Source organism: Mercenaria mercenaria, chromosome 18 (assembly GCF_021730395.1).
Source record: "Mercenaria mercenaria strain notata chromosome 18, MADL_Memer_1, whole genome shotgun sequence".
Classification (NCBI taxonomy): Eukaryota; Metazoa; Mollusca; class Bivalvia; order Venerida; family Veneridae; genus Mercenaria; species Mercenaria mercenaria.
Genome location: NC_069378.1, coordinates 6710659 through 6726789, shown reverse-complemented (window position 1 = coordinate 6726789; position 16131 = coordinate 6710659). Strand labels below are relative to the sequence as shown.

At 37.3% G+C, this 16131-nt stretch overlaps 1 protein-coding gene across 1 annotated transcript in view; it reads right to left on the bottom strand.

Moving 5' to 3' along the window:
* LOC123539430 (vacuolar protein sorting-associated protein 8 homolog) overlaps positions 1 to 16131 on the bottom strand; it is a 69976-nt gene that overhangs the window by 17386 nt on the left and 36459 nt on the right. The window contains exons 21-22 of the mRNA XM_053529391.1: positions 8562 to 8677; positions 2494 to 2613 (exon numbers count right to left, since the gene is read on the bottom strand). Of these exons, the coding sequence (XP_053385366.1) occupies positions 2494 to 2613; positions 8562 to 8677 (236 nt within the window). The remainder of the gene's footprint in view (positions 1 to 2493; positions 2614 to 8561; positions 8678 to 16131) is intronic.

The following is a 16131-nucleotide window of genomic DNA, read 5'->3' as shown; positions in this document are numbered from 1 at the left end:
CACTAGGGTTGTTACTGATCACTTTTGAAGTTTCATTAAATTGTGTGCAAGGGTTAGGAAGATTAGGTGCGCACAAGATTGCATATGCAGACTGTATGTACATAGTATGTGAACAAGAAACAAAGTCCCGTAACTCTGCAATTTTTGTCGTTAAAACAACCTAACATGCCCCATGCACAAGTACTGTTGTTACTGATCACTTGGGTGAAGTTTCATTATATTGTGTCAAGGGGATGAGGAGAGATGGTGCGCACAAGACTGTGTCTATGTATATAGTATAGTAACAACAAGAGGACCATGATGGTCCTGAATCGCTCACCTGTCCCCACATTAACTGAGTATGACGTCGTTTTTTCTTTTATTTGACATAGTGACCTAGTTTTTGAGCTCATGTGACCTAATTCTGAACTTGACCTAGATATCATCAAGATAAAAATTCTGACCAAATTTCATGAAGATCCATTGAAAAATATGGCCTCTAGAGAGGTCACAAGGTTTTTCTATTATTTGACATAATGACCTAGTTTTTGAAGGCATGTGACCCAGTTTTGTACTTGACCTAGATATCATCAAGGTGAACATTCTCACCAATTTTCATGAAGATCTCATGAAAATAATGGCCTTCAGAGAGGTCATAAGGTTTTTCTATTTTTAGACCTACTGACCTAGTTTTTGACCGTATGTGACCCAGTTTCGAACCTGACTTAGACATCATCAAGGTGAACATTCTTACCAATTTTCATGAAGATCCATTGAAAAATATGGCCTTTAGAAAGGTCACAAGGTTTTTCTATTTCAAGACCTAGTGACCTATTTTTTGACCGCAGTTGACCCGGTTTCAAGCTTGACCTAGATATCATCAAGATGAACATTCAGACCAACTTTCATACAGATCCCATGAAAAATATGGCCTCTAGAGTGGTCACAAGGTTTTTCTATTATTTGACCTACTGACCTAGCTTTTGACCGCATGTAACCCAGTTTCAAACTTGGCCTAGATATCATCAAGATAAACATTCTGACCAATTTTCATGCAGATCCCATGAAAAATATGGCCTCTACAGAGGTCACAAGGTTTTTCTATCATTTTTCTATTATTTGACCTACTGACCTAGTTTTTGACTGCACATGACCTAGTTTCGAACTTGACCTAGATATCATCAAGATGAACATTCTGACCAATTTTCATGCAGATCCCATGAAAAATATGACCTCTAGAGAGGTCACAAGGTTTTTGTATTATCTGACCTAATGACCTACTTTTAGACCACAGGTGAACCAGTTTCGAACTTGACTTAGATATCATCAAGGTGAATATTCTGACCAATTTTCATGAAGATCTTGTGAAAAATATGGCCTCTAGAGAGGTCACAAGGTTTTTCTATTATTTGACCTACTGACCTAGTTTTTGACCACAGTTGACCCAGTTTCGAACTTGACCTAGATATCATCAAGATGAACATTCTGACTAATTTTCATGCAGATCCCATGAAAAATACGGCCTCTACAGAGGTCACAAGGTTTTTCTTTTATTTGACCTACTGACCTAGTTTTGGAACGGACGTGACCCAGTTTCGAACTTGACCTAGATAACATCAAGATGAACATTCTGACCAATTTTCATGAAGATCTTGTGAAAAATATGGCCTCTAGAGAGGTCACAAGGTTTTTCTATTTTTAGACCTACTGACCTAGTTTTTGATCGCACGTGACCCAGTTTCGAACTTGACCTAGATATCATCAAGTTGAACATTCTGACCAATTTTCATAAAGATCCCATGAAAACTGTGTCCTCTAGAGTGGTCACAAGCAAAAGTTTACGCACGGACGCACGCACGGACGACGGACGCTGCGCGATCACAAAAGCTCACCTTGTCACTTTGTGACAGGTGAGCTAAAAAACAAAGTCCTGTAACTCTGCAATTTTTTTTTCTGAAAGAACCTTACATGCCCCATGCACAACTACTGTTGTTACTTATCACTTGTTTGAAGTTTCATTAAATTGTGTCAAGGGGATGAGGAGAAATGGTGCGCACAAGATTGTGTCTATCTATATAGTATAGTAACAAAAAACAAAGTCCCGTAACTCTGCAATTTTTTTATCTGAAAGGACCTAACATGCCCCATGCACAACTACTGTTGTTACTGATCACTTGTGTGAAGTTTCATTAAATTGTGTCAAGAGGATGAGGAGAGATGGTGCGCACAAGATTGTGTCTATGTATATAGTATAGTAACAAAAAACAAAGTCCCGTAACTGCAAATTTTTTTTCTGAAAGAACCTTACATGCCCCATGCACAACTACTGTTGTTACTGATCACTTGTGTGAAGTTTCATTAAATTGTGTCAAGGGGATGAGAAGAGATGGTGCGCACAAGATTGTGTCTACGGACAGACAGACGGACGGACAGACAGACAACCTGAAACCAGTATACCCACCCTTACAACTTTGTTGTCGGGGGGTACAACTAAAATAAAGTAAGAATTTATACCAGAGCTAAGACGTTCAGAAATTCTCTTGTATCAAAGGAAAGGAGTGTACGAAGATATGGGTATGGAAGCTCATCTTGAGGACTACCTTTTGACTGCCGACATGTTAAACTTTCGAACACCTGTAAAACAAATAACACATTTTGTAACTAAACAATCAAACAGTTTGGAAAGCAATAACCATCGACATTTCTTTTGTGCAAAAGAAGACTACTGCAGGGCTTAAGCTAGGGAGCGACTTGAGCGAAATAGTCGCTTTGTAGCTCCCCACTTCGCTCTAATCTAACATCAAAGCGAAATTCAAGTCGCCCGATTTTTTTATCCACACTATCGGCCTGTTGACACTTGACTGGAATACACGATGGCATAATTTAAGCTCCGCCTACTTCAGATTATGGAGAAGTGCAAAGGTGACACTTGTTTTGTAAACTGACCGATGATAAACAAAGCAGTAGGGATTTATATTACATAAGCTTACACATTCTTTTTTGACCATTAGAAAGTATCTTACCGTGTTTGGCTCCAGTAATTTCCTTAAATCCACTTAATTTTACTGGTATTTTTCAAAACCCAAACTTTAAAAACATATCGTTGATAATATTATCACTGACACTTTCTGTGACTAAAATAACGTAACTGAAATTTACGCACATTTTTGACACCTGCCATCAGAAACTGGGTAAAACCTGTTTGACAACTGTTTCTTTTAATGTGTGCCGACACCAGCGTATCAAAGAGACACCAGCAGATCAAAGAAAATGTGTATTCCGTGTGATGTCATAGTGATGTCACTGCTATATTGACATGTATTTAATTCACATACTTGTTATTTAAAGTGACTGACTTTGAGTGCATTAGCACTGGGAGCTTGATTTATTTTATTTTTTTTTTGCTGTTATGGAATTAACCTTTTTTAATTGTATTCATATTTAAAGGGTTTTCTTGGTTTGGACAATCATTGCAAGAGTGAAAAAAAACTTGAATTTGCAGTTTAATCACATTAGATTCACAAGGTTAAAAATGATAAGAAAACAGAATCACTGACATTTTCAGTGAATTTGTTATTTACTTTAAATCAATAGACTTTGTAAACAAAGACAGGGAATAATAAAAATAGTAACGTTATATAAGGCATATTTAGTTCCTTTTTCAGCTTGCATGTCCATGTCATGGTGCTAAAATCTTTCCACGTTTTCCCTAAAATCTCGCCACTTCTCCCTAAAATCTCTCCACTTCTCCCTAATCTTACCCGAGGGAGAAGTGACTTCTCCCTAAAATCTAAGCCTAGCTTAAGCCCTGCTACTGTATCTCATACTTGGCACAACATATTCGATTTTTGCTAGAACAACAATGTGCAGTACTACCGACATGACAAAACCTTGAACTACTTTGACAGATGATAATGTTTCACAGCTAAATCGGGAAAAAGTAGGCTAATTATCTTTTTTTAATGCCCACATCAATCGTTAGACAAGGTAAAATTGGAAATAAATTGTGTGTTGCTCAAATATTTAATGAAATTACCCGGCCACTGACCAAAATTTAAATTGCAATAATTGTTAATGTCTTACTTATGAAATTATTCTAAAAAAATATGGGGGTTCGATAAATTTTACACATTCAAAGGAAGCGTTCCATGATGTTGAATGCCGTACTGAGAAATTAGAATTAACTCCCTTGGAAAAAGTGAAGGGCACATGTACCAGAAACATGATGGATTTTAGAGTAAACAAGCAAATTCGATGAATTGGTATCCCCCGCCGAAAGGGTTTGTGGTGAGGAATGGCAAAAAGATATATCCGGCAAAAAGTTAAGGATGTTAATAAGAAGCAAATAATTTCATTAGTCAAAATCAATTTAACAGAAAACAAATGTTTAATTAAAGAGTACATAATAAATGTATGATACTTTGATCCTGACTAAAGAATTTATTTTGAATGGGATATGCTTACTGTAATAAGGTTAGCTTTTAAAATTAAATGCAGTTAATTGAAATGTGAGCTTGAAGTTTAACTGGAATGAAATATTGTCTTTGAGTGGTTTGGCACCAGGTGTTGCTGTTTTACATGTACATTTGAACTTAAAAGATCAGATGTCCTTAAGAGAACACAGGTAAGATATCTTGAACATGGCTGAGGGCAAGGTTTGTGCAGTCACAACTTAACATGTTGAAGGTTTGAACATTTAAAAAAAAAAAAAGGAATGGAAATATATATTTTTTTAGGGGGTGGGGGTGCAGGGGAACGGGAGAGGAAACAAAATTTCACATGTTGATTATAAATATTGATTGAAAATTAAAAATGAAAAAAAAAAAAAGGTAAAAGGGTGAAGTTGGAGTTGGGGGGGGGGGAGGCAGAGGATGCATGATCAGTGGTGGGCATGACTGGGTGGAGAAGTGAGGTGGTGGAATGGTACAACTTGGAAGGTTTGAAAAAAAATCTAAAATAAGAAATGAAAAAAAAAAAAAAAAAATTGGGAAGGGGAGGGGGTGTGACCAAGGCAAGTGGGTGACCAGGTGTGGGTGCGCAACTTCACATGTTTATAATAAATGTTCACAGAAAAAAATGAAAGAAATTCAATGAAATTCTGCCAAATGGTAAGTTTGTTATGTACAAATATGTTGATTTTTAGACAATTAAAGGGCAATAACTCTGAAGTTACAAAAAGAAATCCGTCCAAAATTGTCTGTGCACAACCACATTATAGTGCTCTAAATTCTGTTAAAGTTTCATAGTTCTAGGTCAAATATATCAAAAGTTATGATGCAGAAACTGGCATATCTATAGATCTATAGTACCCTAAACTTCTAAGGGCCATAACTCTGGTGTTACTTGGGCAATCTGTCTGAAACTTGATGGGCCCCATAACCTCATAGTGGTGAACATGTATATGAAGTTTGTTTGAAAAAAAATCTAAAGTAAGGAATGAATTTTTTTTTTTTTTGGGGGGGCGGGGGGGGGATGGGGGGGGGTGTCGGGGGATAGGGGGGGGGGGGTGTGATCAAGGTAAGGGGGGGACCAGGTGTGGGTACACAACTTCACATGTTTACAATAAATGTTCATGGAAAAGAATGAAAGAAATTTAATGAAATTCTACCAAATGGTAAGTTTGTTATGTACAAATATGTGGATTTTTATACAATTAAAGGGCAATAACTCTTAATTTACAAATAAATCCAAATGAAATTGTGTGTACACAACCACATTATGGTGATCTAAATTCTGTTTAAGTTTCATAGTTCTAGGTCAAATATATCAAAAGTTATGATGCAGAAATTGCCATATTTATAGTACCCTATATAGTTAACACTAGAAACTTCTAAGGGCCATAACTCTGGTGTTACTTGGGCAATCTGACTGAAACTTGACGGGCCGCAAGAACTCATTGTGGTGAACATGTATATGAAGTTTTAAATAAATATTCCCAACCATTTCCAAGATATGGCTCCGGACGGACGGACGGACGGACGGACGGACGGAAAGACGAACGGACGGACGGACAACGCCAAAACTATATCCCTCCGACTTTCGTCGGGGGATAACAAGGAATAGAAATAAGTATTTATCATGCAACTTCTATGCAAAGTGCCTGATATCACTTGCCTGATATTTTATTTTGATATCAGGTTTAGATCGGATATCAAAATTAAGCTTCTTCTACATTGACGGACTAGTTTTTACATCAGTTTCCTGCCACAACGAATTTTATTATAGAATCCAGTTTACTGTTGCACCACTTTTTTCAACACAGATTCTGTAATCTCAATGTATATCCTTAAGTCAATAAACATTGTTGAAGTTGAATTCAATATGGCTACTGTATTGTTTTGTTCGGATGTTTTAGGGGCGGATGAATTTTTAAATCCGTAAAATATGAATTTATTTATTTTTGTTTCAGAAGTCATATTTTACAAAATAAGAGCTGAGGACGTATGTTGTTCAAGGCAGGTTGTATGAGTTTCATGCTAAACAGAATAAAAGACAAGTGTCTTTTGATATCAATGTTATCAGGCTCGTCAGATTTGGGTGGAAGGGGTTCGGTTCCCTCACCTCTTCCAGCCCATATCAACCTCGACCTGATGACACTGATATCAAAAGACAGTAACCTGTTATTCTCTATCTGCAACGAATCGGATTAGGTTTACCAAGTTTATAGAAAGAAATAAGCTAAAATGTCTCTTGTTTTTCTTTCCCTTATTCATGCATTCCCATGAAAATAGCATCAAACAGATTAATGTTTATAGTGTAGATATATTTCCTTTGAAATAACTACATTCAGCCATTATTCTATTGTTGAAGAAATAAGTGAGAAGCGGCACATGATAGTTCTTGCTGACATGACCTCCTACAGTCATAATGTACAATCCATGTCATGTATATCAAACAGCTTAGTTCTTCTGTGAAATACTGAAACCCCTTTTATTCAGAAAATTCCCTTTTTTTCCTACTCTGAAAACTTCAGATTAGAGAGATTTCACTTGATGTGCATTTTAACAGATTTTCACTTTAAGAACACAGTCCACAGGTATATCTACCAGTGTAGTAGGCACTCCAAGCCAAACTACAACACATGTAGTTTTAGTTTATACATAATTTATTTTAGGTGGATTGTGAAGGAAGTTCTAAAAATTATATTAATCACTCTCAACAAATCATTTCTGATGGAATCCATCGCGACAAGGATATGACAGAAGAGGCCAGTTGCTGCTCTTTTAATGCTGAGCGCCAAGCAAGGGAGCCACTGGTACCATTTTTCACGTCTTTGGTATGACGTGGCCGGGGATCAAACCCACGACCTCCCGCACTCGAAGCGGACATGTAGTTTTAGTCTGAGTTCAGACCCCGTGTTTTGTTCACAGGAGATAACTTCTGAGGCTATTCAAATTTTGTACAATTATGTCCCTTGCCTTCTCAAAAACACAGGATAAGAGCCAAGACTGATGAAGTCAGATTATATAACAGAATTATTTTTTCTAAAAAAGATTATCTAGTCGATAGCCAGACTAATGTAATGTACGAGGGTTTTCCCAGAAAATTGCAAACTTTTTTTGTTATTTCGAAAGTAAGCAACACATCAAATAATTATTTCAACTGGTGTTTTTTAATGTATACTCAACAGGACTATAGAGTTTAAAATTAAATATCTGTCATATTATTTCAGTATTTTTTATTTAAAAAAAAATGGACGGCAATCAGTGCTAGTTGGCGCACAATTAGTTTTCCCCCTACAAAAAGAAGCGGCTTCCTTTTAAATTCATGTAACTTTCCCGATATACATCTCACACGATTAAAGTTTATATCGTCGTTAATGGCAACATGTGGCGTGTAATTATTTTGCACTTCAAGTCTTTGACATCACTTGAATGTATTAAAATGGTGATGTAATTTTGAAAGTAACGGTCACACGTATTTTCAGAAATGACAACATCAGATAAGTTTGCGGCGCAGAAAGTATTAAACGTATTTTGTCGCCTTCTCTTTGAATCACTCGCCCAACATTCCTTAAAACGTTTGTGCAAGGTAAAGACAAGTGTCCTACTAACAATTGCCTGACTTCCAGAATTTTCCATGTCCCGTTTTGTTTGTGAAGGAGTCATAGTGCGACCTACACAATATTTTATTAATACTTTTTGCGCCGCGAACTTATCTGACGTCGCAATTTCTGAAAGTGCGTGCAACCGTTACTTTCAAAGCTACATCACCATTTTAAAGCAAGTGATGTCAAGGACTTGAAAGGCAACATAATTATGTGTCACACGTTGCCATTAAAGACGATATAAATTCTAATCCTATGAGATGTATATCGGGTAAGTTACACAAGTTTGAATGGAAGCCACTTCTTTTTGTACGAGGAAAACTGAGCGTGCACCGACTAGCACTGACTGCCATCCATTATTTAAATAATACTCAAATAATATGATAGGTATTCAATTTTAAACTAATGATATAGTCCTGTCAAGTATACATTGAAATAACACCAGTTAAAACAATTATTTCATGCGTCGTTTATTTTTGAAATAATAAAAAAAGTTTGCAATTTTCTGGGACAACCCTCTTATATCGGTACTTACCTCATGTTTAACTTTATGAACATGGTCCTCAGGTATATCTCCCAGTGGATAAGCTCTCCCAGCCAGGCAACAACTGATGTATACAAGCAATTTGTTTCCCAACCTGATCTGGCTATCTGTAAGACAAGAGATCACAGAGTGATCTTGGCGCCCACCAATGTGCCATTTTTGAGTGTTCCAAATGTCAAGACTTACTGACTAGCTCAAGGTCAAATTTCATTTCCGTACACAACACTGTGCATGTGGTCCAAATTCGAAAGCTGTAGCTTGAGAAATGTGAAAGTAGGTCACTAGATCAATTTCAAGGATGAAATGTGAAAGAAGGTCACTAGGTCAAAATCAAGGTCAAATTACACTTCAGAACACAAATTTATGCATGTGGTCCAAATTTAAAGCCTGTACCTTCAAAAATGTGAAAGTAGGTCACTAGGTCAATGTCAAGGTCAAAGTTTGTTTCGGTACACAATCCTATGCATGTGGTCTAAATTTGAAGCCTGTAGCTACAGAAATGTGAAAGTAGGTCACTAGGTCAATCTTAAGGTCAAAGTTCATTTCGGTACATAAAACTATGCAAGTGGTTCAAATCTGAAGGCTGTAGCTCGAGAAATGTGAAAGTAGGTCACTAGGTCAAAATCAATGTCAAATCTTATTTCGTAACACAGAACTATGCATGTGTTCCAAATTTGAAGCCTGTACCTTCAAAAATGTGAAAGTAGGTCACTAGGTCAATGTAAAGGTCAAAGTTTGTTTCGGTACACAAAACTATGCATGTGATCCAAATTTGAAGGCTGTAGCTTGAGAAATGTGAAAGTAGGTCAGTAGGTCAAAATCAAGGTCAAATTCCATTTTGGAACACAAAACTATGCATGTGGTCCAAATTTGAAGCCTGTACCTTCAAAAATGTGAAAGTAGGTCACTAGGTCAATGTCAAGGTCAAAGTTTTTTTCAGTGCACAAAACTATGCATGTGGTCCAAATTTGAAGGCTGTAGCTACAGAAATGTGAAAGTAGGTCACTAGGTCAAAATCAAGGTCAACTCCTGTCAAGGTTCATCTTGCCACTCAAAACCATACATGTGGTCCAAATTTGAATGTTGTAGGTTACTGACAAGAAGATTTTAAAATCTGTTCCCTATATAAGTCTATATGAACCATGTGACCCCCCCCAGGGCGGGGCCATATCTGACCCTAGGGGGATAATTTGAACAAACTTGGTAGAGAACCACTAGATGATGCTACATTACAATTGCCAAAACCCTAGGCTTTGTGGTTTGGACAAGAAGATTTTCAACGTTTTTCCCTATATAAGTCTATGTAAACCATGTGACCCCCGGGGCGGCGCCATATTTGACCCTAGGGCGATAATTTGAACAATGTTAGTAGAAGACCACTACATGATGTCATATACAAAATATCAAAGCCCTAGGCCCTGTGGTTTTGAACAAGAGGTTTTTCAAAGTTTTTCCCTATATAAGTCTATATAAACCATGTGACCCCCGGGGCGGGGCCATATTAGACCCCAAAGTTTTTCCCTATATAAATCATGTAAATTATAGAAATAAACAAAGGGCCATAACTTACTAAAAAATTGTTGAACCAGTCTGATTTTCAGGGGGACACAACTAGGGTACCAATACACCATTCTGACAAAGTTTGGTCAAAATCCCCCCAATAGTTTCTGAGGAGATGCGATAACGAGAAATTGTTAACGGACGGAAGGATGGACGGACGGACGGATGGACGGAAGGACGACGGACCACGGACGCAGAGTGATTTGAATAGCCCACCATCTGATGATGGTGGGCTAAAAAACAAATTTTGCAACACTGCAAACTCAATATCTACAGGGGACTAACATGTAAGGACTTAGTGGATAAATGTTAATTTATGAAATTTAATCCCATAGAACAATGAGAAGTCATATCCACTTTGTCTTCAAACAAATCCACCAGTTTTTGTCCCCTTGAAAAAGATAATTATCTTGGCCAAAACCATGAAATTTTATGCCAAAAAAATTCACCCTTACCCTGCTAAATTTCTGTGATGAACTTGTCCATCTTTCAATTTGGACAGTACCATTTACTGTTAAAAGGGGTGCTTACCAAAAGATATTGACTGAATGGCTAACAGTGCAGATCATGATCTACGATCTACACTGGTCACAAAGGCAGAATCAGTCGTAAGGATTAATATATAAATTTATTTCAAACTATGTAAACTAGAAGATGCTTTTGTAAAAAAGCGCATGTCTCCCCCAATGCAAAGTCATATAGGCAAGAAGTCAATAGGGGTCAGGAGTGAAAGTCAAAGAGACACTGATGGTTGGCTGCAATAGGGATCATCTACTTGGCATGTCCAGTCATCTAGCTATGTTTCAACACTTTTGGCCTAGTGGTTCTCAAGTCACTGTTCAGGCTCCTGTGACCTTGACCTTTGATCAAGTGACCCTAAAATAAATAGGGGTCATCTACTCTGCATGTCCAATCATCCTATTAAGTTTCAACATTCTAGGTCAAGTGGTTCTTAAGTTATTTTCCGGAAATGATTTTACATGACCAGGCCCTTGTGACCATGACCTTTACTAGACTGACCCAAAAATTAATAGGGGTCATCTACTCTGCATGTTCAATCATCCTATGAATTTCAACATTCTGGGTCAGGTGGTTCTCAAGTTATTGATCAGAAATTGTTTTCCATGTTCAGGCTCCTGTGACCTTGACCTTTAACAGAGTGACCCCAAAATTGATAGGGGTCATCTACTCTGCATGTTCAATCATCCTATGAAGTTTCAACATTCTGGATCAAGAGGTTCTCAAGTTATTAATCGGAAATGGTTATCAATGTTCAGGCTCCTGTGACCTTGACCTTTAACAGAGTGACCCCAAAAACAATAGGGGTCATTTACTCTGCATGATCAATCATCCTATGAAGTTTCAACATTCTGGGTCGAGTGGTTCTCAAGTTACTGACCGGAAACGGTTTTCCATGTTCAGGCCCTTGTGACCTTGACCTTTAATAATGTGACCCCAAAATTAATTGGGTCAATTACTCTGCATGTCCAATTATCCTATGAAATTTTAACATTCTGGGTCAAGAGGTTCTCAAGTTATTGATCGGAAACAGTTTTCTATGTTCAGGCTTCTGTGACCTTGACCTTTTATAGAGTGACCCCAAAATCGATAAGGGTCATCTACTCTTCATGACCAATCATCCTAAGAAGTTTCAACATTCTGGGTCAGTGGTACTCAAGTCATTGATCGGAAATGGTTTTCAATGTTCAAGCTTCTGTGATCTTGACCTTTGATGGAGTGACCCCAAAAACAATAGGGGTCGTCTACTCCAGCAGCCCTACAACCCTATGAAGTTTGAAGGTTCTACATCAAATGGTTAACCAGCTATTGATCGGAAATGAAGTGTGATGTACGACGGACGGACGGGGCAAAAACAATATGTCTCCCCCAAAGAGGGGGGTGGGGGGGGGACATAACTATGTAGATACAGACCAGAACCCCTCTAATCTGGACCCTGAAGATTGGCAACACCTAAATAATACTTAACAATTCATACTTGTCCTGTTTTCTCTCTTCATTTATTCAAAATGTAACCCAGACATTGACTCCAGAATCCAAACAAGTTTTAAACAAGATATCTATAATATATATTCAAATATGAAAAAGCAGTCTGAAAGACAGCTATAACCCCTGCTGCTGTTATGACAAATCAAGGGTTGATGGTATTGGGTGGAAGGATTAAACATTTGAAATGTGACCCTGACCTTGAGTTGGCATGGGTGAACTTGGGAGTTCTGCATATCGTTTTTAGAAGGGAAATATTACAGCCAAGTCATATTAAAATCCTTCAAGGGGTTTAAGAGATACAGAGCAGACATAAAATGGAAGGCTCAAACCTTTGACCTAGATTTGTGACCTTGACAACATGACTGAATCATGAGTTTTGCACATTGTCTTGATGAGGTGATTATTTGACCAAAGTTTCATGAAAAAAATCCTTCAAGGGGTTTAGGAGCAAAATGGAAGGCACAAATCTTGTCAAACTTGAGTTGTGACCTTGACCTTCAGCCAACATGGCTGACCTATGAGTTCTGCACATTGTTTTGATGAGGTGATCATTTGACCCAAGTTTCACAAAAACCCTTCAATGGGTTTAAGTTATATGGAGCGGACACAATTGTTACCGACAGACAGACTGAAGGACGTACTGACAAAAGGAATGATGGACAGAGACTATTCCTATAACCCCCCACCACTTGTGGTGGGGGCTTAAAACTACATTGTACTTTAATTTACAGAATGACTTTAACCAGAAAGCTTTTAAGTTGCAATCTATACCTGACAATCAGGGAAATGGCCTTGACCAGAAAGCTTTTAAGTTGCAATCTATACCTGACAATCAGGGAAATGGCTTTGAACAGAAAGCTTTTAAGTTGCTGTCTATACCTGACAATCAGGGAAAAGGCCTTGAACAGAAAGCTTTTAAGGTGCTGTCTGTATCTGACAATCAGGGAAAAGGCCTTGAACAGAAAGCTTTTACGCTGTAACCTTTACCTGACAATCAGGGAAAAGGCCTTGAACAGAAAGCTTTTAAGCTGCAACCTTTATCTGACAATCAGAGAAAAGGCCTTGAACAGAAAGCTTTTAAGCTGCAACCTTTACCTGACAATCAGAGAAAAGGCCTTGAACAGAAAGCTTTTAAGCTGCAACCTTTACCTGACAATCAGGGAAAAGGCCTTAAACAGAAAGCTTTTAAGTTACAATCTTTACCTGACAATCAGAGAAAAGGCCTTGAACAGAAAGCTTTTAAGCTGCAACCTTTACCTGACAATCAGGGAAAAGGCCTTGAGCAGAAAGCTTTTAAGCTGCAACCTTTACCTGACAATCAGAGAAAAGGCCTTGAACAGAAAGCTTTTAAGCTGCAACATTTACCTGACAATCAGAGAAAAGGCCTTGAACAGAAAGCTTTTAAGCTGCAACCTTTACCTGACAATCAGAGAAAAGACCTTGAACAGAAAGCTTTTAAGCTGCTAACTTTACCTGACAATCAGGGAAAAGGCCTTGAACAGAAAGCTTTTAAGTTGCTGTCTATACCTGACAATCAGTGAAAAGGCCTTGAACAGAAAGCTGTTAAGTTGCTGTCTACACCTGACACTCATGGTAACTACCTTGAACAGAAAGCTTTAAAGCTGCAACCTTTACCTGACAATCAGGGAAAAGGCCTCAAACAGATAATTGTTTGATTGCAAACCAAACTGGTTCATGGGCTTAACACATTTTCCTCAGAAATTATATTTTTGTGATTAATCATAAATTTACAAAAGTTCTAGTTTTAGATACACTAATATGTTACACTGGGCAGCGGAGACATCACTCAATCACTAAACTGTTTAGAAATTTGTGAAATCTGATAATAACAATTACTCATTTTCTCTTGACCACTGATTCCAATTGCTCACATTTCAGTAAAATGATGTGTTTTAACATTTTAAAATTACAAGTGCCAATGAAATGAAGCAAAATCAACCAACAATCTGGAAAACCACAGTAACTGTTAAAACTCAAAACTATTGTTCTTACAGAACAAATACCAATCCATACACCTATCATCTTACACTGTAAAGAAAAACATTCAATACTATTTTCTTTCACTTGATCACAATCTGAAGTGTTTGCTTAACTGAACATTCATTGTTTGCCAAAGCTAGCTAATAGATAAAATAACTGCTTTCTTTTCTATGGTCAAAATACATTTAATGGACCATATACATTAAATGTAATTTATATAAAATTTCTTTTGTACTTCAAGTCAGTTAGTACCTATCAGATTTGTACATTTTGAGTCCAAGTAAAAGAATTCCTTATATGAGCCGTGCCATGGGAAAACCAACATAGTGGGTTTGCGACCAGCATGGATCCAGACCAGCCTGCGCATCCGTGCAGTCTGGTCAGGCTCCATGCTGTTCGCTTTTAAAGCCTATTGGACTTGGAGAAACTGTTAGCGAACAGCATGGATCCTGACCAGACTGCGCGGATGCACAGGCTGGTCTGGATCCATGCTGGTCGCAAACCCACTATGTTGGTTTTCCCATGGCACGGCTCATATAATGAATTTCTAATTAAGAGGATTTATTCTTTTAACTTCAAAAGGATTTTCTTAAGTTTTTCATTAATGTAAATTCATAAACTATAAAACAGATCACTATAAAATGGCACATGATAACCCTGAAAAGTTAGATAATTTACAGGCAGGAGACTCTGATGAAATACAAGAAATGTTTTGTGAACATTGTGATAAACATGATAATAAGTATACACCTGCTGAAGGATTTTGTGTGGACTGTGTGGAATATATGTGTGATACATGTCTAAAATATCATAAAAGATATGTGACAGGTCACACCATAAAGGACAAGGATAGCATGCCACAAGATTTCTGTTTTGAAAAGTGCTCTGTCCATTCTGATCAGTTGATCAAATTTTACTGTAATAATTGCAAAAAGATTGCTTGTTCTGAATGCAAAGCTAATGACCACCAACACTGCTGGAATGTTAGTCACTTGCCAACTCTTGTTAAAGGAACTGAACAAAGCAAAGAACTTAAGGATTTGATAAAAAATATGGACAAGTTGTCTGAAGAAATAGAAAAAACAGAGAAGCAAGTAAATGATAACATTCAGAAAATTGCAGAGCAGGAAACTATGGCAATAACAAAAACAAAAAGCATCAAAGAAAGACTGTTGGCAACTTACCAGAAACATAAAAAAGAAATTATTGATAGTTTTGATCAGAAAATGGAAGAAACAATAGCTAGGTTAAAAGAAGAAAGAAAAGCGCTTGTTGCAGATGTCGCAGAGAAACAAAGGAAGATTGAAAAAAAGCTTGACGACAATGAAAGTGATGTTATAGATAAAATTGTAAAAACAAAGAATGCCGATCTGAAAGAGCTACAATCTATCAAGGCTGAATACACAACACTAAAAAGCAACATTAGAGCATCAAAATCAGACCTTATACAAAAAAAGAATACTGGTCAAAGGTGTCAGCTGTTTGTTACAATGAAAAGGACAAAAGACAGTATTGAGAAGATGGGCACACACATGAGCAACCTGAAGGGAAAAAATGGCATTCATTATTACACTACTGCCTGTGAAGTTACAACAGTGGATATCAACAGTCTTGAGAAAGCTAACACATACATCAGATATGAAGAACCGTCTTCCTCAACAAAGAAAATGGCTTCTCATTATTTTGATCTGCCAACCAAAACAGCTCCATTTCAAAGCTTTTGCTTATTAAACAAAAGCACACTTCTGGTGGCTGTATTTGATGATAACACCATCCTTATACAAAGAAATATATGGAAAACAACTACATCATATGACTCCATAAAAATGCCTTCAAGTCCATGGGACATTACAAAAGTTGAGGATAACAAAGCTGCTGTTACATTCTATAAAGAAGGAATTGTTAGGTTGATTACATTTTCAGATTCTATGAAAGTGGTTAAAACTGACATTATAAAAGTAGGAGCCGGCTGCCATGGTATTGCTTACAGTAA